This window comes from Perissodus microlepis, chromosome 1 (assembly GCF_051167445.1).
Source record: "Perissodus microlepis isolate ML-2025 ecotype Zambia chromosome 1, ASM5116744v1, whole genome shotgun sequence".
NCBI lineage: Eukaryota > Metazoa > Chordata > Actinopteri > Cichliformes > Cichlidae > Perissodus > Perissodus microlepis.
This window is the reverse complement of record NC_140461.1, coordinates 28,473,470-28,501,264: the sequence shown is the minus strand read 5'-3', so window position 1 is coordinate 28,501,264 and position 27,795 is coordinate 28,473,470. Positions and strand designations below refer to the sequence as shown.

The 27,795-nt window shown below is 41.7% G+C and overlaps 1 protein-coding gene across 1 annotated transcript in view; it reads right to left on the bottom strand.

Moving 5' to 3' along the window:
• LOC146394024 (E3 SUMO-protein ligase PIAS1-like) overlaps nucleotides 1–27,795 on the bottom strand; it is a 57,995-nt gene that overhangs the window by 16,854 nt on the left and 13,346 nt on the right. The window contains exon 2 of the mRNA XM_084936863.1: nucleotides 14,140–14,635. Coding sequence (XP_084792989.1) covers nucleotides 14,140–14,635 — 496 coding nt within the window. The remainder of the gene's footprint in view (nucleotides 1–14,139; nucleotides 14,636–27,795) is intronic.

Sequence of the window (27,795 nt, the reverse complement as noted above, 5' to 3'; positions counted from 1 at the left end):
GCGTCATCTCCGTTCACTCCAATGATCCTGATAATGCAGATCTTTAGCAACATATGCTAGCTGCACCATAGAGATATAGCACAGCATGGAAGTTTGAGATGAATTTTTACAAGGTAATAAGTTAAAAAAAACAAGTCTGTAATGTTATCAGCACACAATCCAACTGCCCACTAAGCACTTGTCAGAACTATTCCAAACTCCCGCTGATAGGACTCTGATTTAGTCAAGGGCTCTGATGAGCCTAGCCTAGCGCTAGCCACAACCGGGTTTCTTTACTTTGTTTTTACTGAAAATCAAAAGCAACACATCTATGGATGTTACACAGAACAAATACAGTTGATTTATTAACAAAAAATAAAGGAAAATCTAATATCTCACTGGAAACGGGGGAAACGGTTAGCCTGAGTTTCACCAAAAGTACAAAATGCTACCTCAGGAGGCGCTAAATCCCACGAAACTATGCAGACTTCCATTGTTTACAGAAGAACAAGAATAAGAAGCAAAACAGCTGCTTAAAACAAACTCAGAGATTTGTTACTGTGGTGATGCAGCAGTTTGGTCCACTGATATCTGCTGTTGCGATCACTCATGTAAGGAAGGCAAAAGATATAAATAAATCAATCTTTTTTTAAATCATATTTTTACTTCTGATTGCAGCCCAGTTATTGGCAGATATTCTAATAATATACATGTAAGTGGGAAAAATCTTTTCACAGAAGTCTGTTTAGTACTTGGGACAAACTAAATATAACCAATGATTCAATAGCTTGCAAAACCAGCTTCAGCAGCAATATTTCAATGAAATTATATTCTGTGTGACTTTATCAGTCTCTAACATCACTGGGGAGGAATTTTGGCTTACTATTCAGTTCAGTGAGTTTTTGTTTATGCACAGCTTTCGGTCCCACCTCGACATTTCAGCACTAGGTTGAGGATCTGGACTTGGACACCTTGATTCTTTTCTTTTTTCAGCCATTCTGTTCTCTGCTGTACTTGAGATCACTGGCCTGTTACATGACCCAATTTCAGACAAGCTTTAGCTGTCAAACAGATGGCTTCAGATTTGACTAGAATACTAGAGTGGCACAGTCTTCTGTGGTTAGCGCTTTTGCAAGCAAGAAGGTCCTGAGTTTGCATTTTGTGCAGAGTCTGCATTTTCTGCTGTATTTCTGTGGGTTATGGCTTCCTCCCACAGTCCAAAGAGAAGCAATGGGCAATGTTAACTGGTGATTCTAAATGGGCCGTAGGTGTGAATGCGAGTGTGAATGGTTGTCTTAATGTGTTAGCCATGTGACGGATTCCCCTATGACAGCTGGGACAGTGGACAAACAGTTTGGCATACAGAGGACTTGACTCAATGACTGTAAGGTGCTCAGGTGGTCCTGTAGCTTTAAAATGAACCCAAATCATCACCCCTCCACTACCATGCTTTGAAATTGCTTTTGACGTACTGTACTGCTCAGTGTCTGACCTTGAGATGAAGTTCCTGGGATGTACACTCGTAATAAACTGTAAAATGCCAAAATATCTGCTTTCATAGAGGTGCTCACACTTGCTGATGATCAGTTACTGACCCTCTTAATTCCAATGGAGTGAGTAAGGGTGGACTTGGGTTTTCAAAGGACTGCAGTGAAAAGTCTCCTTTTCACATGACTGCAAGTCGCTTGCATGGTGGGTCTGTCAATATGTAACCTGGTGGTTAATCAAAACCCTCAACCTTTATTTGTAACTCAGCAGGTCAAAGTTACATGCAATAATGCTAGACTGAGTGAGATTTTCCACTTCACCAGAGCGAAGACTCTTACTTTATTGCCAGTCAGCTGGCTCCTGTTGGTTCAGATGCTTTTGGTCTTGATAGCAAGATTAGGTGTATGCTGGCTTGACATGGGTGGACAGTACAACTGCTGGTTTATATTTAAAAGGAGATTTTATATTTGTTTGCAGAGTGGACTCAGAGCCTAACAGAATTTAATGCAACAGCATCCTCTAATTACCCCTTAAAGCGACAGAGGCTGCTGTTTAGCAAAAGTTATAAGCTCATAAAATTGACTACATCATATGCAGTAGAATTTCTATAAACTGAGCTTCTACTTATTCTCACTGAAAGAAGCAACAGAGAGCAATGATCAAGAGCTGGAATTGCAGTTCCCGGCATTGCATGAAATCTTATTTCTGACTAATGGTGCTTAATAAACATAAATAAATCACCAGGACATTAATTTTGAGGTGCAAGCATAATCACAATAAATAAATAAAAGCTTCTATTAATACAAATCTCCAACCATGTGTCTCAGAGTACCAGGAGATTATTCTGACTAAATGCAGAAGAAGAGAGGAGGACAGCTGAGGTGAAATTTCTAAAGGTCTAACAAGGGTATTACAGATAGCACAGGCTAAAGGATTTTTTGCAGTTTGTGATGGACTGTGTGCTTAATGTCGAGCTTTTGAAATCAGTTCAGCACTTCTGAAGGCAAAAACCTGCAGACTCTCTGTCCTTCATGGTATGCGGCTTGAGACCCTTGCTGTACCTGGCACTGCGCTGCATTTTAAACTGTTTCTAAACTGTAAACTGTATCTAAGGCAGATGGTGGGAGGAGTGACAGATGGGAGAATGACCTCCAATAGGTTGATGTTTACAGTACAGAGGAAATAAACCAAGCGGGAACCAAAATATACAGTCAGCTGCAGTTTTTCTGAGTATATAGAATCACTCAGAGATGTATTTCTATTTTTTCCCCGTGCATGCCTAATAACAGAAGAGGCTGAAATGACACTAACCTAGCTGTAGACCTAGTTTCTACTGAGCCTGAACTGCAGCGGCTATATTAAGAATTTGCTCCAATATTTTGTTGTGCACTTATTAATATAAATGTGGTGGACAAAAACAGCAAAGGTTAAAGAAGATCCAAAATAACTAACAACTACTTAGCCACTGTGGGAGTGTGCACAGTGCCCACAACAATGAATATGCACATACACACTGGTCTCTAAAAATACATAGGTTATCTGATTAATGAGCTCTAAAGGGAGGTGAAAAAGGGATGTGACTGGGTTGGGATTCCCACACGCCAACGAGCCAGCCTTCCCAAAAAGGAAACGTCTGTAAACCTTTCGACAAGCACACAACTGTGAAGAAAGAAAAAAAGTTTTGCGGCTGACATATTTATGTTTGGACTAAATTTATGTTCCAGTGTGACCACATCTGTTTTAAACCATGTGATTTAGCTGTTATCAGCCCATTTAATGGCTGTTATCAGTTGTTATCAGTACAACACATATTGCCAGTAGGCGCACTCCCCTCTACCTTCGAGCTGGCTCGGTAAGCCTCTACCATCCATTGTAATGAGAAATAAACAGAGAGCAACACAGGTGTCTACTGTCCGTGTATAATCTCTGCTCGTAAGTGCTGTGCTAAGCTAGCAAATGTACACTCTTTACATGGTAAAAAGTGGGTTAAATAAAGGAAGTGCCGACGTCTAACCTTTTGTTCCAAAACAAAGCTAAAGACTGAGTAAAAACAAGAGTTTGCTCGCTTTTGGTGGCAAATTCATCTGTTGTGGTTGAGAGCTGACTCGATTATACGTCAGCCACTTTTAATGCCGTTTTAACCTGTGAACCTCCACTCAGAAGGGCAGAATGAGGTATAACTACCCACTAGTTGAAAGCGGAGGCCACCTACTTGGGATTGATACCAAGAGATAACTGCCATTCAGCAGGCTCATAACAACTGAAATCAACGTCTAAAAAGGTGTTAAAATTGGCAGCTGATAAAATAGAGTGAATTAAATAAATTATATTTCACATTAAAAATAGGGGTGTAACTATTACCAGGCTGTTTACAGCAAGAAAACGTAAAATCTGGGTTCGGCTCTGCTTTGAAAAGAAGAAATGTGAGCTAAACATCAGAGAATGTGCTCGAGCTTCATAGCCACTCTTCAGCACAACAAAGCCCAGCTGGAGTTTATTAACTTGTTAGTGGCCTTGCTACTTTTTCTCTGGTGCACCACATGCACGGGCGCACCGCACACACAGAATCAAAGGCAGTGCCACATGTGCGTGCACAAACACAACATGCAGCAGCGTTCACAGACAGAACAAAGACAAAAATCCTTCCAGCGTCACTCAAACTACAACGCCAGAATGATCGGCGACAAAAAGGTCGGCTCTAAATGTCACACTCACATTCATGCACAATGACAACTTTCCAGAAGTGTTTCTTGCCCCCCCCCTGCAGTTATTACCTTTTATTATCCACATGTTGTAAAGTTACATACTGACAGGGCTCATTTAAGCATTCCAGTGTGCACACAGCACTGCTCAGGCTGGCATTAAAGTTTCTTTCTGGTCCTGCAATCCTTGTCAGCGTGCACACTGGAGCACGCGTGTTGCTGTGTTTTCAGAGCTTGGCCTCTTGCCATCACCCACCACGCCCATGTTAGTATAGAATCAAAGACACCCAATGATACGACACTGTTCCTCCTCTCTGAGACCAGCTTAAAAAAAGAAGAAGAAGAGGAGAAGAGCAAAGCTACAGATGTTTAGGTTTCTTATGAGTTGGGTCTGTCTAATCAGGCAGTTTGTCGAGATGATGATGCACCAACTCAGACAGAAGAGGAAAATAATGCTGCTTTAATAGGCTCTGAGAGATGGAAGCCATTTTCTGCTGCGTGTTTACAGCCAAGTGCAGCCAAGGCTCCTTTTGTTGATGTTCGTTCGCTGTGAGAAGTCTGAGTTGTTTACAGAGAGATAAAGATTTCGCACGGGATCACATGGAGGTCAGAGTACGAGCTGGCAAATCTCTGGTTGTGTTTTGATGCTGGGCGACGAGGTCGGCTCGCGCTTGTTGGATGTTTTGGAGCATTGCCGCCATATTCTTCCACGTATAGCTGATAGTGTGTGTGATACAGTATCTTTACTGATTCTTAGAGTTCTTGATTTGCTTAGCAGAAACAAGACGTACGGAACATTTGATTTGTGGCGATTAAATGTGCTTGCTCGAGGACACTCCAGTAGGACGGATAACTGTGACAAGAACCTGAACGCACTGATTTGCAGACATCAAGTGTTTCATTCAGATTTTATTAAATTCAAGTTGTATAACTCTTTGTGCTTTCAAACTTTCTTTCATAGGGACTAAACTCAGCACTTTCTACTGATGTTTCAAAATTAAATCTTTTAACAGACATGAATGCATCTGATTTGAAGGAAGTTTTTCACTTTAAAACAGTACCATCAGTTAATTAAGACATTAAAAAGGAGCCAATCAAGGAACATACAAATCCTGTGTGAAACACAAAAACATGAAGCCAACAAGCTAACAAGAGCCTTCTATTGGATAATCACTGCAGAGAATAATATGTTTGATCTGGCTACAGGTTATTTCCCCCGAACTTGTGCAGTGAGCAGCTTTTCATTTCTTGAACTGTGTTAGAAGAAACATCCTATGGTTTTGGAAAACATGTCATTCCCTTCTGAAGGGACAAATTATTGACCAGCATCAAGCAAAGAAATCAACTCAGGAGATTGCTGATAGTAATAAAACTGGATTAAGGTTAACGGATTATTAAAATCCATAAGGATAGTGGTGAACCACTATCTTGGAGAAGAAATGTGTGAGAGAATGATCGTCTTAAACATTTGGTGAAGTCACATAATATCAGAAGACCCCCTGTGAGCAAGCACTAGGCGACAGTGGGAAAAAGAAACCCTCCCTTTTAACAGGAAGAAACCTCCCCCAGAACAAGGCTCATGGAGAGGCAGTCATTTGCAACAACCGGTTGGTGTTGAGGGGAGGAAGACAGGACAAAAAAAACCAAAACAACCCACATTGTGGAAAAGATGCCCAGATTAATATTAACAATAATAAATAGTATAAATCACAGCCATGGTTAATATTGAAAGTAAGAGCATTTTCTCATGCACAATGCAAAGAGAACTCAAGGGACTGGGATTAAACAGCGGTGACGTGAAATCCACTTATCAGTAAAGCTAATCAGAAAACAAAGATTCAGTTTGCAAGGGAGCAGAAAGCTTGGACTCCAGTGCAAGGAAAAAGGTCACGTGGTCTGACGAGCACAGACTTCCCCTATTGCAGAGTGATGGACGCATCAGGGTAAGAAGAGACAAGCGGATGAAGTGATGCACCCATCATGCCTAGTGCCTACTATACAGGCCTGTGAGGGCAATGTTAAGGTCTGGGGTTGCTTCCAATGGTCACGTCTAGCTTCAGCAAAGTTATGTGTCCAAAAATGAGGTCAGCTGACTACCTGAATATACTGAATGACCAGGTTCTTTCCATCAGTAAATGTTGATGTCACAGACGGATTTCAAGATGACAATGCCAGGATTCATCAGGATCAAATTGCGAAAGTGTTGTTCAGGAAGCATGACATCATTTTCACACATGGATAGAGTCCAAACCTTAACATCACTCAGAACCTTTGGGACGTGCGGGAGAAGGCTTTACGCAGAACTACAACAACACAAGATCTTGGTGAAAAATTCATGCAAAAAAATAAATGTTGTGACATTTGAGTCTCTAATGACGTACACTACCCAGCTGTTTTCTTTTCATGTTTTGGTTAGTGACTAAATTATAAAATACCACACATCAAACAGCCGCTGTGATAGAGTACTTGTCTTCCCTTGGGGCTTGTCACCAGCTCTTATCAAAATTAAAACTGGGATTTCATAAAACTGCTTTATTCACAAGGGGTCGCCAAAGCAGATGGATCCATATACTGGAACACATATGGCATTGGAAAAAAAAAGGAAAGGACTAAAAAGGACTTTAGCACTGGAAAAATATTAGTGTCTCAAGGCTACAGTCACAATGTAGTGCTATATACTGCTTAACAGCACACTAAACAAAGGAAAAAACACTTAATGTGTCAGGCTAACACAGAAATATTTTTGGGAGAATCTTATCACAAAAAAGCAGAAATTCAACATTTCAATAGACGTTTCTAAAGAAACAAGCACTGTGTGAACAATGTGCTGTGCATTACTGGGTGATTGTTGCAGGGATTGCTCAAATATTGTTGCTACCACCTAAGGTAAAAGGTATGACTGCAGTCCCAGAGGTTTGGAGGAATGCGGCATTGCGAGTAAGTCTAGAAATACCAGCAATGCTGCTATGACATACCTATCCATATGCTTCAAAACCTCCACTATATAAAATGCTTTTCTCTTATTTTATACAAATGCATTCTCATATACATCACAGTCCATTTACTGACAAACTGTGACTCAATATAAAGGGGAGAAAAAAGCAATTAAACAATGAGCAGCCCTTACTTGCGCACTGCAACCTGAATGCAGGAACAAATCAACTTTTCTGTGGCTGTATTTATGCCACACTACTTTGCGTTATATGTGAAGATTATGATAATCTAAATACAGAAGAAGGAACAAAAATGAATGTAGGTACTGGAATGTAGGAAATGTTTAAAAACTCTGTAAACATGCACAGTCACTTCATTCAATCATTTTGTGGCTTTTAAAAAGCCTCCAAAGCTGCATAATATCAACTATCACCATAAACATGACATACTGAGCAATGCTAGTTATCTAAATGCCATTACCGTTACTAAAAAAGATACTGATAAACAACTTTAAAGCAAAGAAACTGTTTTTTCCATTTCCACTACACATACTGTAGGTGGATCTTTGCATCTAAAAGCTCCTCTCTAACAGAAAGTTAGAGGATAAGGCATTTTACAGGATGAGTCAGATAAAACCAAGAAAAGTACAGTACTGTGCAAAAGCAGTTGCCAATCTAACACTTTCCAGATGGTACTGCATGGTGGATTCAAATCTGACAGACAGCCCTAAACCAGGACAGAGCCTCTACCATGTTTTACAGATGGCTATAGACCAGGGGTGTCCAACTCCAGGCCTCAAGGGCCGGTGTCATGCAGGTTTTAGATATCACCCTGAGCGAACACTCCTCAATCAAATGATTAGTTCATTACCAGGCCTCTGCAGAACTTCAAGACATACATCTAAAACCTGGAGGGCGCTAGCCCTTCAGGCCTGGAGTTGAACACCCCTGCTATAGACATTCACTGTTGTACCTCTCTCCAGACCTCTTCCTTGCATAGAAGAGGTCAGGTAGGCTGATGCATTCATCACTTCATAAGACTGGCTGCCACCGATTTTCAGTTCACTTCTTGTGTAATTTGACAATTTGGCATACTTACATACTGTACACCATGCTGAGATATACCAAGTAAAAATGAGTGAAGAAGCAGCCAATGTCTAAAGAAAAACCTCTAGAAAGCCTGAAGCGCTATTACTCAACAGCACTTAAAAAAATTACAAGAAAGTCTGGTTGCTTAGAAGCAAAAGGGGTGACTCAAGACTTTTGCACAGCATTGTACACGCAGATGAATAAACTGCGTAAACATGTATTAGACCCTTCCATCCTTCAAAATGTGCTGACTCGTTTTTGGTAAAGAAGTAACTGTTTAAGTATAGAGTTCATCATCCATCATTATCCACGGTTTAAATTGGTCTCATCAGTATGATGATAGGCGTGATGGGTTGCAGGAAATGTTGAATGCACAATGCAGTGGCTGTAGAATAATGATCAGTTTCACTTTACTGTGCAACCCTGACTGCCGCTGGGCACAAAAATCTTGCCGGAAAATGACCAGGACCAATCAAACCAGGAAGAGAACAGTGATTTAATTTTCCTTAGAATTTGTAGCTTTCCGTAGGTAGCTGAAATGGTTGATTCTGGAAACTCTCTCCGCCAGTAGAGTTATAAGAAAAACTTCCTCCTGTTGCTGGAGGAAGCAAAGAAGGTGATGAGGAGGAGAAAAAGAGGGAATCTTGGACGGGCATTCACTCGAAGGAGAGAGCTCTGGGGAGTTGTCTATTGCCACTTTAATTGACAGGCAGATGGCACCATGCAGACATGATTCATGTCCTGGCACCTGGAGTCCTGCTGAACTGTGTGCAATGCTGAAGGTTGACTTTGTTTTCCCCCCTTCCCCTCGTGACCTTAGAAAATGTACTGAAGGTAAGTATGACAGCGACCTCGTAACAGATAATAAAAAATAATCTTAACAATAAAACAAGTTTTCCAAAGGGGGTTTCAGGATTCAGTATGCAACGATATAATCATGGGCTGACTCATTTCTAAAGGAAGCCATCCAAAAGAAAAAAACAAAAAAAAAAAAAAAAACCTTATTAGATATTTTTTTCCACATGCTTTTTCCTCTACAGCAATCTTCTCATGTAACAAACCATTATGCACAAAGTCCTCATCAAACGCGGAATAGGCTTGCATCCCTTTTTTTCCCGAAGATAGGGTAATTAAATCATGTATAATGCATGTGCTATGATATCCATAATGAGCTGTGATGTATAGTTCTCCGCGCAGCACGGTCAATGATGGAGCACAACCAGTTTGGTAAGATGGGAGATGCTGGTGCAAGCTTCAGTGTTGACCATTAGGCTCTCAGGCCTACACTGTGGGACAACCAACCTTTATTCTCCACGCTGACAAGAGTCAGCAGAGAGCACAAAGCTGCACAGGAGGGAGGGTGGGGGCTCCGGGTGAAACGATAAGGAGTGAGGCCGAAGGAGGGGAGAGGATGGCGAGAGCGTGATAATAACTACATTTACATGCGCACAAGAAACCCGGTTACTGAAAGAAATCAGGTTAAGGCCGGAAATCGGAGAAGACGTCGACACGCACCGCAGTTCCTCGGATACTGTAGAGACGAACATAATTATGCAGCTGATCGGCTGCCATATTCCTCACCAGTCTCTCTCCCGTATGCGTGAACCACGAATGTCATATTTTAATCTTATTAGGGATACATATTCGACTGCAGCAGAGTTTTTATCATTTCGACTGATTTTGCAAAGAGAGATTTGGTTATGGAGCGTAAGGCAGCACCGTCTCCATCTCGCTACGCATATAAACTGTTTCTGAAATCAAGCTTCATCAGAAACATGACGTTTATGGTGTTATATACTTCCATATAGGATGAGATGAGTGCTGCAAATGCGTAATTCCTTAAATCCAGTTTTAAACTTCAAAAGAAAGCCAGAAGAATTTGAAACGAACCCCACTGCCTGCTAAAACTTAAGACTTAAATTTGAAAATAGCACACATCCCATGGAAAGTCAAAAATAAATTGCTGCCTTAAAGCGTCCAAAAGTTGTTAAAAATGAAGGGAAGCCAACAAGTTTAATTAATTCTAGTGGAAGAGGTGACTTTGTTGGAGCAGTCGCAGATGGAGACAGAGAAAGAGCAGCATCAATGTTTTAAATTATTTTTTTTTAAAGCTTAAAAAGAATCAAGATCTGCAAGTTATTTAATCAGTCTGCTGCATATTAACACAAAAAAACAGCTGCCACATAGTCTGGAGGCAGTTTGAAGAAAAACATAATCGGGGAAATTTATTGAGGCACTTTGATAAATAGTGACAATATTTTTATCGGTTATTTTTGTACATGGACATGATTTATGGTGCTTCCAGCACATCAGCTAGGACACAGGAGGTTGTGGTGGTACTCAAATGAGCAATTGGTCATATCTCTGGTATTATTTTTAGACATTTGTTGTGCTTTTCCTTCCCCATTTACTCTTCTATTTGCCTGTTTGATTTCCCCCATAAGAACTAGCTCATCATTTTCTGTATTTTTTAGTGCATTATTGCAATTTTGTGCAATTTAATCTTGGTTTCACTCGTGGTTATTATGTACAGGTAAAAAAATATATATATATAAACTGTGTCTGAACTTCCTAAAGACCTCAACCCTGGCTATGACAATAGACTCATTCGAACTTTAGAAACAAGTACATAGCAAATGAGTAAAAATCCTGCCTTTCACTCTACTGTCTTAAGTCTGTCTGTACATGTGCTCTTGTAAAAAACAAAACCAAAAAAACAAAAACTGTCAGAATCCTGGTTGAGCACATAAATGGCCAAAAAAAAAAAAAATCTGGCAAAGCAGAAGAAGCAAGCAAACAAGTGGGGGAAGGGAGGGAAAAAAATGAGAGGGGAACGGGAGGCGAGGCGAGAGGAGACGCAGCAACAATAGGAAGGAGAGAGGGAGCGAGGGAGCGAGCAGTAATCAGCAGATCAGAGAGGAGTACACAAGCGGAGAGGAGGGAGATTATGTGGAAGAGTATGATCAGTGAGTGAGGAGGGAAAGGCTGTCTCAAGGCACGAGGGGGGAAAAAAATTAAAGAAATTCTCCCAGCAAGAATCAGAGATCCTCCAGTGAGAGGGCAATTAAAATGAATCAATTGCTTTCCTTTCTGCCTCCAATTATTACAAAGAGGGTCATCACCTCAAAGCTGCAGCTTAGTTTCACTTTCAGAGGCAAATTCAAATCTTCAGCTTCACCTAACGATGCCAGACACCCTCCTCCGGGTTTCTCCTCCTATCACTCAGGCTTTTGGCTCTCTCCGTTTCCCCCAGAACAATGAGGGACTGAGCATTTATTATTTATTGGAAAAGATGTTTGTGTTCTTTCGAAAGCAGTCTGTGCGCGAGAGCATTGTGAACGTACGATTCGGAGTCGAATGGAGGGAGGGTGTGTGGCACAGGTGTAGGCCTGTGCGATTTCATCACTCTGCATGCAAATTTTGACCGAGGACGGCAGCGGCGACAGAAGACGGAGAGGGACACAGAGCGGGAGGAGAGGGATGAGGCGTGTGCAGGAAATGGATCGAGTGAGGAAGCGAGAGGGAAGAAGAGGGAGAGTGGGATGATAGAGCTGCAGGCTCGCTGTTTGTGCATGCATCTGCAGGCAAATTAATCACGAGATGGTCTTCTACTCCATTAAAATGCTAATGTAGGAAAATCTAGACATTTCCATATATTTGCAATATATCCCAGAGCCCAAAGAGTCTTATTATGCTAAGTGCAGACTGGGTGCTGGATGTAGATGTAATGCAACGACAAATCTAAGCGAGACAAAGGCGAGATTAAAAGTTGGGTATGTAGAGAATTAAAGGGACGACAGGGCACATAACACTGGGCATTATGAATGTTGGACCTTCAAGAGAACATTCTGGATATTTGAACCTGAAGGGCTTAAAAAAGCTGTTTTGTTTTCTGTCACAGTTGAAATAAATAGTATTTTACATAAGTGACTAATGAACTTGTACCTTACTTACTAATCTAAGAGAGCCATCTTATAATGTCACACAGACACACAAACACACATCACAATTTAGCCAAATCTGATTCAAATTCTGACAGTTGGCAGGTTTGTTATCGCAGCCAGTGTCAACAAAGAAGTGATCAAGCCACACCAGCACAGGCCCGATGAAGCCGAATAGGGATGTTGCTGTCCACTACATCTGTAAATAATCCTTCAGAATCATTCATTTCCAAGCTTGCATACTTATTCCACCACTGTGATCTCCTCTGTGCACAGAATTAGCTGCTATGCAAACTAAGAACAAAAAGATTTGATTCGAAGCTTTCTTAACGTTAAGGATCCTCAGCGCTCACGAGAGCTGCGTGTCGCCACATGGCAAACAAGCTGAGTTTTGTTAGGAAGCCCGAGATGTGACGGTGTGAAGCGTGCCGTGTGCAGGACGGTTTTCACAGCAGTGCAACAGAGCGACGGCTCGGCTGAGCAAACACAGTGCGGCCGGCATACAGCGCTGCGGTGTTGGTATTGATTGTTTATATCCACATTAGTGCTACAGTTAGAAATATAAATGTACAAAATGAATAAAAGCGCAATTCATAATGTGGCAGCGTCGCTCGAGCCACCTGACACAAATTCCAACAGAGTGGCCTATATGACAATAAAATAATAATAAAGAGAACTGGACTGACATTTATACAGCCGCACACACTCAACACATATTTTATCATTAGGTATGCCCGTTTAAATGCTTGTAAACTCAAATATCCCACCAGCCGATCACATGGCAGTAATTCTATGCATTGAGGCAGTTCTGAAGGCAAAAGGAGCTCCAACCCTGTACTGGTCAGGTGGCCAGTGAATGTGTGTGCATCTATTTTTCTTTTTTTATCTCGTGTTAGTCACCAGTCACAGTGTTTTCAACTATATAGTATCATCAACATTTAAGACTCCATGGCAAACCTCTCAGCAAATAGGTGCGTTACTTGTGGTCTCGATTATGGACTGTATATCAAAGATGGGTGTGGCCTCCAGGTCTAAAAAGGTAAAGTGTGAGGAAGTGCATTAAACCTGTGGTCTTTGTTTGCTCCACATGGTTTACAAAGTGTCTTATTTTCCTCGACATCAAGTGTGATTGGATCATTTCTAAACTGGTGCTGCCTTTCCAAACAACGTCCCCCCAGAGGAGAAGTTGTTTTTCTTTGTTGACAAAGGCATCAATACATTTCATCGTATTTTTTTATCCTCGTGCTTAGTTTTATCTAGTTGTTATCTTGTTTTTGTCACAAAAAAGAAAGTTGTAGATGAAACCTATGATTAAAAGCTACTGATCAATGAAATTAACACTGCTAAATCATGCTGTACACCATGTATGAACTCTGGAGCCTGATGAGTTCATCGTCAGTCGCTGGTTTTTAAGTCTTAATTCAGCAGCAGCTTAATTCAAGCTCACTTTGTAAATTTAATAAAGCAGGGTATGATTTTCACTATTGAATGGCCGTGCTTTGACCGTGATTTACAATACAACTTTATTTGTATACCACATTTGATTTGTCAGCTGGATCCACCCACAAAGGATGATTTCAGCCAAAATGCTGAACTCATGACCCCATAAACTAATGACATAAATAGTGGCTATGCTCATCTTCCATAAGCTTTCTGTGGTCTCTACCAGCTACTGAGAGTAGTAACTGGTTCACTGGGCTGCTGAATGCTTTACCATCTCCCCAGCTAGTTACCACTTTGGTTTGCCTGTTATTTAGAGCTGAGCCGCCTGTGTACAGTGGATTTATAGGGCTTTGTTTGTTGAAAACAGATGCCTGAGTGTTTGAGCCAAAACAGTAAAACGGAGGGCCAGAAAGATAAACTGCTCCTGTAGATTCTAAAAGGTTTGCTTTCATATTGTCAGCTGATACAAAAATAAAAACATATAGAAAATTAACACAAAACGTATTATTTGATTCATGTTGCATTCACGTGTCACACAAAAACCACACGTACACGTGTCCTCACCTAGACTCGTGGGCTTGATGAGTTCGTCCAGCATGTCGTAGAAGGGCAGCCTCTGTAGCTTAACATCTGGATGCACCGGATGCAGTGTCGCTGAGGAGGGCAGGTGGTGCGTCAGCCCGGTCAGCTCGTGTTTCCCAGGACCGAGTAGCGAGAGCGGCAGTAACGCAGCAGGCGATGGGGCTCCACCGTGACCGGCGTGACCCTCGTAAGCCAGCTGCGTCAGGCCAGCAGGCAGCGCCGCGCCCCCTCCCCCGACCACTCCAGCTGTGGCCGGGTGGTGCGGCCCAGGCAAGGCCAGCTCTGAGTGAGAGACCATTTTGGCCGGGAAACGTCTTCGGTAGAGCTCTTTGATCTTCATGTGCACGGCGGGGCTGCAGCCGGCTTTCAGCAGATGCAGCGCCTTGGTCAGCAGCTCGTGCTTGCGTCCGTGCTTGTTGCGCCCGGCGTAGCCCAGCAGCACCTGGAGCTCCGACACCCGCAGGCTCATCACCATTTGCTGTGGTGGAGGAAGGGGTGAGAAAGACGATGAGCAATCAACTTTCAAGTTTCAATACCAAATATCTAAAGTAAGTAGTTAAAGCATGTTGTCATTTTTTGCCTGTGGCTTTACAAAAAGTAACAAAAACTGAGCTGCTGTGCAGCATTTAGCGTCAAACGCTCCATCGACCCTTTGAATTCAGCTTAACTGACTGGACTCTCGCTAACACGGTTGCCTTACATACAAAAGATCCCGGTTTGAGGCTGTGAGGAGACACAAACCCAGCCTCAGAGGGTTACAAGCCCGTCTAATCCCAAGCCAGGATAAATGGATGGATTCTGTCGGGAAAGGCAACTGCCAAATCAAATATCTGGATCTATCCGCTGAGGCGACCCCTTGGGAAATAAGAGAGAAGCCCAACCTTAAATTGAATTGCCTAGATCACTGTTTGTTCTCTCATGATTACTTAACTTAAAAACAAAACAAAAAAAATCTCCACAGAGAAGAGGATATCTAAATAAACCCTCTGCCAGTTTAACACTGACGCATTCCCACAGCAGCAGAGTTGTTACTGTGTCCGGTGCTGGAGTTGGGGGATCGCTTCCAGCTGAGAAACAGGGTCACAGTCTGGCCGACTTTTTGGTTCAAGAAAGGTTTATCAACGCATATACTATTGTATAACAGAAAATAAAAGCTATTTTGTTTCAAAGATTAAAAAAACAAACAAAAAACATCACTGCAAAGTTCCTTGTGTTGAACTGTGGTTTGGTCGAAAGACAAGTATCCACTTGGAGCAGAGTGTGTAAATTACACGCTCGATGCAACGCACCTGACAGAGCTACAGATTTATGAGAGGCCCGGGACAGTGTTACTCTCATTTTGCCTTGGATTGCTCGGGACTGCCCACAGAGAGAGGCGGACGAGGAAGCTGCTGCGGACGAAGACTTCTGGCTGATTTATATTTCTACGTGTTTACTTTTTTTTTTTTTAAAGACAGATCCAAATTTGAGCTGAGCTGAGTCTGCTTAGCACAGCTAACACTTTGCCTCACAGATGTTTAGAAAGAACACACACACGTACACACACACCATACAGTTTCCCTCCTGGCACTGAGGTGCATACAATAAGTCAGAGCAGTTTAATTTCTAACCTGTGCATGAGAACAGCACCTGTCCAAGCGCTGCAGAAAACACTCACCCTGAGAAGCAGTGCACTGTACTGTCCATTTTTTTTAATAAAAGAGAAATATAAGCATTAACCAACAAAGGAGTCTTTTACTAGCTCACAATGTGAGACTGAGGTTGTACCTCCCAGGGGGTAGTGGGATGGAGTAGGTGCAGGAAAGCATGGGGGGAAAAGTGCCATTCAGTTTAGCTTCAGAGCCAGCAGCACTAGCAGTTCGTCATCTAGCAAAACCGACTGTACAAATACTGAATAAGATTCTCACTGCCTTATAAATCCACGGGCTTTAACTTAAACTCTCAGCGAGTGTAACGAGTACATCCAGAACCTGAGATCAATCCATCTTAAGTATCTGCAACTAGCAACAACTTCCTCGATGTGACAACCAGTGAGGTTGGAGGAACCTCAGTCGCTTCAGTCTTTGAGTGTTTGAGGCTTCGGCTCCTTCACACGAAACTCGAAGACACAAAGCAAGACTTTGTCAGATTGTTAAGAGCAAACAATGATCGGGGCAAAAGAGCTGAGCGTGTGCTCTTTAATCTAAAGATAAGGAGTGGGCGGATGAAGACGTTTAAATGAAACATCAGCTCATTAAGCAGCATCCATTATACATGAGGAAACCATATAGCACAATCGTAGCACAATCCTTAAAGACACGCACACCTACAGGGTACACTAAGAGTGCCTTGGATAAACTTCCTCCCTTCATCTCCTTTAATGACAGAGGAGCTAAAAATGCACAAACACACACCCCTTAAATGACAAAGCGCACAGATCTGCTGGTGCCCAGTCTGTCAGCTTTGATTAAAGTAATCCACACACACGCGCACACACACAGAGTCATTTTTAGTTTTATGTACAGAATCTGCATGTGTCTGCAAAGGTTTTGACACTTCAATATACAAGATTTAAATTAGCTTTTTATACTGATGCATATATATCGATGCAAACTTACCCCATGGTTCCACATTTAATAGACATTTAAAACGTCATACATGATCGCTTTAGGCTACTTTTAAAACCTAACCACAGAGGGGACTTTTTACACATGAAAAACAAACAACGAACCTCAATTTGTACTGCGGAAATAGATTTTCTGTCCTTCCGCCTAACCCACACAATCTAATTTATCTCCTCCACAGTAGTCCATCAGGAGGATTCGGAGACATGTTTCAACAACAAAGTAAATGCCATTAATAAAATCTGCTAATCGCATTTCGCAATCATCAGGAGGGGAACTGCCCCGTACCTAGAAAATTTTTGTTTCGCTTCCTCCGTGCAATCCTTCCCGACTTGACCAGAACGCTGCCAAAGTCGTGGCGTGAATGTTTAAGGTGAAAGAAGTGAAATCGGATTGCACTTGAATATTATGTACATGTTAATCTCACTTCGTTTTTAGCACGGGGTGGCCCAGGTGTGAAAGCAACCTCTGGCTCTCATTCGACCACAGGACTGTAGTGCGTAATTAAAACAGACGCGCTATATTAACGGGAGTTTTGAACGGAACTGAAACCCCTGAAGTGTGACAGTTTACAGTAAATCTTCTTCCACTATTGCACACGAAGGTTTCAGAGCCTGCAAAAGGCAGCAAATCTAATTTCTACTTCAAACAGCAGGATGACACTATTTGAAACCAAACAAACATTTTCTGATAAAATGAGAGGCAAAACAAGTCAGGGGTTGTGTTGTGCAAAATCTTCGTCTAAATCAAATCCTTTCTAGTATAAAAGCAGCAGCAGCTAATGAGAGCTGGACTTCAACCTATGACCCACTAACTCCAAGCCCTCAAGGTAGACATCAGTTCAGGTCCTTTGTTAATTTGTCCCTCAGTGTCAGGAATTCAAGGCTGCAGTTCTGCTGTAACGTCCATAGATGTCTGAGGGACAGCATCTACTTGAGGCGACTGCTGTTGTCATCTGGCACTATATGAATAAAAGTGAATTGAATCTGCTGCAAATGATCTCAGTGGTGGCACAGTTTTGTTGCCCAAAACAATGCAATCTCTGCTCACCATCTGCCCTGCTCGCCAGATTTGCTTTTTGCTTTTGTCCTCTTTCCGAAAGTAAAAATTGAACTTGATTTCCACGAAACTGGGCAGCAGCACTTCCAGGAAGCTAAAAATCTAAAAATAGCAAAAGAACTAGAAGTGGAGCAGAGACTAATGACAAATCGGATATGGTTTGCCTTTTTTCCCCCCTTCAGGTGTGCAGAACTTTTTGAATAAGCACTATGCCGTATATCTATGAACAACTACATCAATATTTATACTGCTCGATAATGTATTTGGCCTGTAATATGTCAGTTAGTATATTAAAAAAAATGCACCAGTATGTCTTTTAATGTTGTTTGTAATTTAAACAAACACATATCCAGCCACTTTATTAGGCATACCTGCTCAACTGCTCTTTAATCTCAATGTCTAATCAGCGAGTCACATGGAAGCATTTAGGCATGTCGACACGGGCAAGACCCCTTGCTGAATTTCAAACTGGGCATCAGAATGGGCGAAGAAAGGTGATTTAAGTGACTTTGAACAAGGTATCAGATGTACACGTCTGAGTTTTCCAGAAACTCCTGATCTACTGAGATTTTCCCACGCAGCCATCTCTTGGGTTTACAGAGTGTGAAAAAGACTAAATATCCTGTGAGTGGAAGTTCTCTGTGTGGAAGTGCCTCGCTGATGTAAGAGGAGAATGACCAGACTGCTTCAAACTGACAGGAAGGCAACAGTGACTCAAACAACCACTCCTTAGAATCAAAGGTTATGCAGAAGAGCATCTCCGCATGCACAATAAACGCTGAAGCAGATGGGCTACAGCAGCAGAAGACCACACTGGGTGCAACTCAGAACAGGAAACTGAGGCTACAATTCACATGGGCTCATTAAAATTGTACAACAGAAAATCTTGCCTAGTCTGACGAGTCCAAGACTCGTGGTGGGGTCAGAATTTGGCATAAACGCCATCCTGCCTTGCGTCAATGGTTCAGGCTGCTGGTGGGGTTTGGGCCTACCAGTACCAACTGAGCATTTTTTTAAAGACCACAGCCTACCTGAGTATTGTTCCTGAGTTCCTGATGGCTGCTTCCAGCAGGACAACACACCATGTCACAAAGTTCAAATCATCTCAAACTGGTTTCTTGAACATGACAGTGGCCTCCACAGTCACAAATTCTCAATCCAATGGAGCACATGTGGGATGTAGTGGAATGGGAGATGCACATGAGGGATGTGTAGCTGGCAAATCTGCAGCAACTGTGTGATGCTGTCATCTCAATATGCAGCAAAATCTCTGTTTCTAGCACCTTGTTGATTCTGGTACAAGGAAGGTGTACTTAATGAAGTGGTTGGTTAGTGCATTTCACATAGTGCCAGAAGTTACCAAATATTTAGATTTAAAACTACTGAATTAGAACTTTGAGCCAATCCTGATTAGGAATTTACTGAAACAACAAACTGATTATCAATTTTCTAGAAGTTGACTGTCACGAGGTTCTTAAAAGTTAGTGTTTTGCGATGACCCAGTTTATGGGGGTTGTTTAGTGCCTGCAGGAAAAGGAAACCATTTTACACAACCTGGGCTCCAACCAAGCTTCACAGCGCTCAAAGTGACAGAGCACAGGCTGCTGTTTACAGACCAAACACTGCATCTTGTGTACAGCTGCCACATATGCATAACCATGCACATCCGCGTTCATTTGTGTTTCGCGAGCACTGATTTACATTCGTTTCTTTCTTCCCTTAACTCTAACCACTGCTTGCCTAACGCTAACCACACAGCAGGTCTGCACCCTAAAACGGATGATTTACGTTACGGGGACTTTCTTTTTGTTCCCCAAAATAAAAGGTGAGTCCCCACCGTGTAAATAAGGCGTGCAAACAAATTTTACCAGTCAGAATATAGATCTGTCCTTTGTTGCTGCACAGAGTCAAGGCAGAAAACAGAAGGCAGACGACCATATGTGAATGTAATTCTGATGCCTCTGGTCTGAAGTGCACTGCAGTTATAAAAACACATCAGTCAAAGACAGACGGCTACTACAGCAGAAAGCTCAATCACAGGTGCAGCACACAGCCAGCAGCTGTCTCTTGATGGATTTTTCAAAATCTAGATGTCTTTAAAAAAAACAAAAAACAAAAAAAAACACACAAAAAAATCCCAGAACAACAATTTGGATTTGAATCCAGTATCATTTCTTTCAGTATCCTGAGACAGACAGATATCGGGAGACCCACAGTTTATTGGTTCGATCCAGCGGCTCTCCTGCTGGCGACACAAACGACCACTTCAGTGAAATATGCATGTGCACGACAAGTGGGGGGGAAGGGGGTGAAAAAAAAGGACACCGGCCGCCCACTATTTCATACCCACATGCTAAGCCCCCTACCGCCACTAAGCCCCGCCTCCACCCTCTCTCACTTCAAAGCAAACACACACAAAAGACAGGCAAATACGGACAAGAACAAACATCACCTAACATAAACTGACACACACACAAACTTCCACCACACTGCGGATGTGCAGCATTCCTCTAGCTCCCAAAAGAGAGTGAGAGGGAAAGAGAGAGAGAGACAGAGAGAAAGAGAACAAACAGAGGAGAGAAAACACTGGCTGTGGAGGTGTTGGAGGAGCGACAGATGAACAGATCACAGCCCTCACTCTCTTCCCTCTGTCAATCACTCTTCTTCCAGGACAGGTGGCCTCCATCGGGCTCCATCTCTTTGGGTCAACAACAGATGATCGGCATTTGCGAGTGATTTATAAGACATTTTTTTTCTTTTTTACCTGCAAATCTACTAAATTAAAAAAAAAAAAAACTAAATCTACTGCATCAGCTTATGGCTCTAACCTGAGCCTTGTGTTCTTCTCACACAAGCAAAGCTAAACCAAGCGGAGTTTCAAGCAGAAGGAGAACAGCTCAAAGAGTAACATCAAAAAATCTGTGTGTCTGTGTGTTTTCTTCAGGTGAAACTCTAATTTTGTGAATCTTACAGATGCCGTACAATACTGCAAAATTTGGTGCTGAATTGATACCAATAAATACAGGGCCAGTACTGCCGATACCAATACTTTTAACATTTAATGAGCACTAAATCACTCAGATTTTCAACAATAATTTGTTAATACGATAAAACACACCGTTCAGCTTTTCATGTATTTTAAAACATTTTCTTTTTTTTTGGAGACGTTGAATGTAAATGTGCCTGTCTCTAAAGCAGCGGTCCCAAACCCCTGAGCTATGGCCCAGTACCGGTCCATGAGTCGTTTGGTACTGGGCCGCAGTTGAGGTTCGGGTGTGAAATTCATGGTTTTCAGGGTCTTTATCGTTAACTCGGTTTTCCTGGGTCTTTTCCCGTGTTGCAGTTGTGTGTCTTATTTTGAAAGAAATATTTACACGTTACCATAGCGACCAGGGAGCATTAAAGGGCAGAGAGGAGGATGTTACTCTCAGCATTGTTGGCGCATTTCAGGAGGACGCTGCTAATAGAGATACACAATTACACAGTCAATTTGCGTTTATTAATATATTTACAAAATACCACAGTTTTTGTCTTGGTCGTGTCACTTTATTTTGTTGTATTTATCCACGACACCTTGACGGCCGGTCCGTGAAAATATTGGTTAAACCAGTCTGTGGCGCAAAAAAGGTTGGGGACTGCTGCTCTAAAGAAGTTTGGGTCAACTTCTGTTGTTTAAATGAACCTGGCCTGGTTTAAGTGGCCTGACGTATCTGGAACCTAGAATAGGTTCATAGTGCTGAACTGGACTTTTAAAATATTTCAAAGGGTGGAATCGTCGAATGTTGGGTGCTTTTGCTGGAAAAATGCCTTTAAATAGTTGAAGATAAGGTTTGTATTCGACAGCTGATGGATGAAAATAGATTAATCCTTCAAGGACTACCCTGTTAGGATATTACAGACAGCTATAAACAAAGCATTATTTGCCTGTTAATTTGTGAAAAACTCTAATGCATGCGCGCACGCACACACACACACACACACACACACACACACACACACACACTTCACAGAGAAGCAGTGGCCTGACGAAACAGCTAACCTGTGCCTGCTTTATTCACGACCCAGATCAAAGCCTCAGAAAAACAATGTACTGCTTTAAAGTGATATCAAAGAGGTATTTTGACATTTAGTGTCACAACATTAACAACCAGTGTGACATATGTTGCTTGCTGCTCTCCTGACGACATGAAAGCAGAAAAACATTCTCACTTTATTAGTCAGAATAAGTCTGAAACGCAGTGTTCAGCCGTGCGTCGTCGCTGCTTCGGCTGCGGCGAAAAGCCGCCGGTTAAACAAAGCTCGTTTGTGGGAGAATGTACTCCATTGTTTTATTTCGGTGAAACAACTTGACATGTAGGTGCGAAAGGAAGCTGCAACAAAGAAAGGAGAGCAAAAGACGGAGAGAGGATACAACACAAAGAGAGTAGCTAGTGGTGACAGGGGAGTTCTTACACACACAAAAACACAGAAACACACACACACACACACACACACACACACACACACACTGGTGACCAGAGCAGAGACGTTTCATTTACCAGTCTGTGGCATTTTCAGCAAAGCATGCTGGAATTGAAGTGCACAGTTTTGAACTGAAGTAAAGAAAGAAGATTTTGATTGTTTTATTACATTTGCTAATCTTGAGCTCGTTCATAATTGGTTACATAATCAGACTCCCCGGGTCCTCAGTGAACTCGTGTTTCCACTTTGCACTGAACAACATGCAGCATCCAGTGGGAGCTGTAAGATGTGTATACTTAAGTTATTAAATTTGGAAAACCAGATTTTAGATGTAGATGATCTTTTTACCTGCAGAGCTCGAACTGGATCCTGATCGGGGTCCTTTAAATGTAAACCATGCCGTGTAGTCATGAATGGTCTGCTGCTTCTCGTCTAAGGCTCCAGCAACACAAGCCCAGTTTTCCTCAACCATTTAGCAACCAGCTGTGAGTTAGTGGGGGAAATTGGCCGCGTTGGTGGTACACTGAAAACCTTTGTGAGATTGCTCAGGTCACAAGCAGACTGGCAGAGTTGCCTGTAGTTTGCACGGAAGACACCAACGTGAATGCAAATACTGGCTGAAGGGTAGTGAACCTGCAAGAAATCTGACGCAGAGCGGAAACGAATGTAGTTGCCTTCAAAAAAAGATGTGCCTTTTGAAACATGCTGATTTACTTTGAAGGCAAACACTCTTCCGGTTTGTGAAGCCCTTTTCAGATTTTACTCAGTGAGATGTAGCAAGTGTTTGCAAAGAAGTCAACATCTTCCAAGCAAGCCACAGACGACTGTGGCAGTCTGCTGGTGACTGAAGCAAATCTCATAGAGGGCTGTGGTCCAGCCCCCTCTTTGTGACTTTTGGTTAGCAATAGCCAGCAACCTCATGCAACCACTTGCCAAATGGTTGGGAAACACAAGGAGGTCGCCAGGAGGTTGTTAACCAGTCATCCATGTACTGCTTTGTGATTTTAGTCTATGTATTTATTGTGACCAACTCATGTTGCTGGGTTTTATGTATTTTAATATCTATTTATGGATGGACCTTGCAGATGAACTCGGGTTTAGCGTACTGTGGTGTGTTGTTATTGCAACAACCTCTTGCTTATATAAACAAACAATGCAATAAAAATCAAACAGAAAAGCCTCGAAATCTGTCTGCTCAAAACATGGTGTTAAAACTGAATCTCACAATAACCTAGGATGATGAAATTCCTTCAGGTGAGTTAGCAAGAAACAGCATGAAAAATCTTTTCAGAGTCCGCTGATCTAGGGCTGTTCAATATAAAAATATATATCGGATGACGATATAAAAATGTCTATCGTTTCATTTTACGCTGTCGTTTGTTTCGTGGTGTCGCAAAATAAACTGTTTGCGACAATATTTTTTCATCGTTTTGATGGTCACTGTAGTGGCTATATTAATTTCTTAAAGTTCTCTCTTTCTCTTATATTTAATATAACCACACTGCGGACGGACAAGCGCCTGTTTTTATGCGTTGTCGTTAGCAACAACGACGGTAAAACCATCGCGTGTCCGCTTGTTTACTTTCCACATAAACCTTTCACAATAAAGCTCAAGATCCTGTTGAGACTTTTCAAAATAAACTGAATCACGTGAAAGAGTATGCAGAGTATTTACGGATCAGAAGCAAAAAAAAATGCTAAAAAATAAACCTTAGATTCAAACGTTAGAACAGGCTTTTCCCCGCAGCACGCCGTGTAATAAATACTCACAAAGAAAACGGCGTCCGTTACAACTTATGTCTAAAAATGTATTGTTTCATGTGTCAGTTAAAACACTCGACTCCAGGTACACGACGCCCAGCTGGAAACACTTCACGCAAGTCGAGCCGCCCGAGATTCACAGAATTTACAGAAAATATAACATTTTTGTGATTTATATCGTTATCGGGACGATAGATGTCCTATATCGGGATATGAGACTTTGGTCATATCGCACAGCCCTACACTGACCATCACGCGTACAATTCAACTCATAATCTTTCAAAGAGAATCAATAGAGACATGGTGCAAACCACTGAAGAACCCACAGAAGGCAGCTAAGATTAAATTTGCAGCTTTTGGATAAGCGTTATTTTTGGATACATCTGACTTGAGCCTCCCTGGATCTGTCGGTTCATGTGCAGAAATCAAACCAAACTGGACTGATGCAAAGTGAAGCATGACGGTAGGAAAACAAAGCCAGGCTCTTTTTCTTACAATTGTGCACGAGTACTATAAACCTTTAAATGTACAGAATGAATTTCTAAGTTAGTATGATTACAGCAGTTTCTAAACGAGCTATTATCAAGAGATAATGGAGCAGCTTTTATATGGACAATGATCCAAAGCATAAATGGTAAATCAACTTGTTCTTACATAGTGGTTTTCTACTTGACCAATCAAAGCACTCACTTCATTCACCCTGTTCATACAAGCACTTCTTTCTACAGCTGAGTGCCATCCAACATTCACACGTTCATACTCTGATAAAGGCACTGGAGACCAACTTGGGGTTTAGTATGTTGCCCAAGAAGACTTAGCCATGCAGACTGCAGAACCTCCAACTTTCTAATAAGTAGATGTCCTGCTCTACCTCCTAAGGTACAGCCACCAGTATCTGTTATGATTAAAGTCTTAGAATCCTAACCTCAGTGCCATAGAGTCCCTTACTTAAATTCAAATTCTGCAGCTCCAGAGGACATTAAGAGGTTCTTAACATGATCCTCACTGGTCTCCACACACTTCTTTGCCTTCATTAGAGCTGTCTATCTATTGTTTTACCTACAGAAGAAACAACGCCGCAGTCAGCAAAGGAGCCTCAAAAATGTTGCTTTTCCACCAAAAGTCAACACAGTCGAAGATTCCACGAATTTTAAGAACAGATGGAACCACGCGAAAATTAATCTGCCTGTTTAACTCCACTGGCAGAGAACAAACACTGAAACATCAAGGTTCAGCTCGCAGATTTATTTTTCAGGTGCAGAACAGAGACGTGCTGAGCAACAGGTCTCACAGACCAGTGTGAGATCTGTTCCCAGGACTTGAGAAAACAACTGGACAAAGAGTTCAATTAGATCTACACCTCCTTTCAACCTCTTTTATCACAGAACACACAAATGAAGGCATACTTTCCGACTCACCAATGACCAACTAATCTCTATAAACTACGTATATAAACATGCGGATTCGAGGCCAAATCAAGGACAAAATTTTAAGTAGACTTTTCTGTCAGTGGTCTGCTTCCAATCTAACTGTTCTTGGCCAATCAATCAAGGTTTTTTTGATTGATTGATTGATTGATGACAAGCAAAGCACGGTAAGGTTTGTCCAGGATATCCACTGGCTATACAGAGAGCCCTGAAAGATGGAGGCCAGTATTGCAAAAGGCTGACAGGATCCTGATGAATAGTTAAATCAAATGCCAATCATCAGACTAGCCAGACTTCCCGCATTAAATAGAAAAAAATATATATAACGCATAACCTAACAGCCGAAAAAAACAACAAAAAAAGAGATAAGAATAAATTGAGAGTCTCTGTGTTTTTGGAGACAGTACCAGTGATCACAGAGAATAGGAGGGAGGTTTAATGAGCTGAGACTCAGCAGAATAACTGAGCTGATGTTCCCTGTGATGTACAGTTTTGTTTTTGTTGACCAAAGGGGAGCAAGATGGCATTCAGCCATATCCCACTGTTTCATCATTTCAGTGTGGATGATGAGCTGTGCAAATTGGGCACCGATAAATGGCTTTTAAAAGGATTTGTTTTTGCGGACACCTCTTTAGTGTTCACTCTGAGCTTGACTTAAAACATAAAAAAGAGAACGCACTGACATCATCTCTCCCAATATGTCTTCAGGGTTGGGGGAACCAGAACTTCATGACCTTTTCAGGGTTTACACACAATGAAATTTAATTCCGGTTTTGCTTTCTTAGCTGCGATGTAACAATTATTTATCATTATATCATATTTAAGTATTTTTCTATCATTCTACAGTTCCAAATTCTGCGTTATTTAATTAAAGCAACATGAAATGGATGTTCTTACAAATTAAAAATGCTTTGTTTCATTTTGATAAAACTGGTCCATTATGAGCCAATGAACTTATTTGATTTAGTAGCAACACTTCTAAAAGATCTAATGCGCAGACTAATACTCTGCAAAAAGGATTTAACCGCCTCCTGCAGCACAGTCCCACATTTAATTTATATAATGTCTCCTGACAGCCAGCAATCACATACAAAAACACTTTACAAATAACGTTACTGCCAATGCCTGTGAGAGAAAATACTCACGACTTTTGCTAATTTAATTGCAGACTTTTTTATACCATCAGAGGCCTTTTTGAGGACACTGCGTTCAAAGCTTTTTTAGACTTTTCATACCTGCAGACACCCAGCAGATTCCTGTCAGACTGGAAAGCGGTTTGTGCGGGGGTAATAATTTGCTGTGTCCAGAGCTGTGGAGAATGATGGATAGAGGGATGATGGGGGATGGGGAAGAGAAAGCAGCTGAGCCTCCAAACCGAATGAAATTCTCCACAGCTCCAGTAAAAACACAGCGGGGAGGGGCGGGAGGGAGGAGGGTGGCAATGCTGGAGGTACATGGACGCATTAGCTGAACAGATTCACATTTACTGGTCACCACGCTGATATTGCACTGCTGAAACCCCAGCTAAGCTCTTTTGTTGGGGGCATGGAAACATGTTCAAATGTTGTTTTTTTGTGATTTTTAGAATATGGGTTTATTTTGCAATATTTGCAACAGATTTTGGGATGCAGCTTCTATCTTTTCTACGGTGAAAAATGTTAAAATTGAGCCCCTGACTGGAGACTGCCTCCTGATTCTTTTCATCATGCCTGTCCCTCAAGAACTCTAGGTGATCAAGGTTGGAGGTGTGGTCATGACTTATGAACCATACGCCTAATTTTTTAAAGCAAGTAATTTATCGAATTAAGCCAATTTCAAAGCGCCTCATCATGCAACTTCCTGCCATATTAGGTTATTTTAAAACCTTTTCACAGGAAAGAAATTTCCTCCACACAAAATTGCTCTACATGGCCTCCAGAACACACTTCACAAAAACGACCAACTGGATTCACGACTTCCAAAAGTATTTGTTGAAATCTTGCAGACATGAGAAAAATGAGTTAATGGTTTTACAATGATCATAAAAATAATTTGTTCAAATACTCACACTGAAAAAAGATTTTTCTCTTCGCACTATTCAATCATTTCATGTAACCATTGTTAACTGTTGCAGTTTTGGAGTAGTTTAGTCATTTTTTTCACTAATATGCACCTGGGAGGTTGTAGTTACCATCCCTCAAGCTTTATGTGCACACAGCGCTCCCCACAGATATACTCAAGGTTACTCAGATTATGAAGTGATGATTCAACTATGAAAACGTCATGCCTTTCAAGCCTTGAAATAGATCCAAATGCCAGTCATCTTACACTTAAAACCACCAGGACTT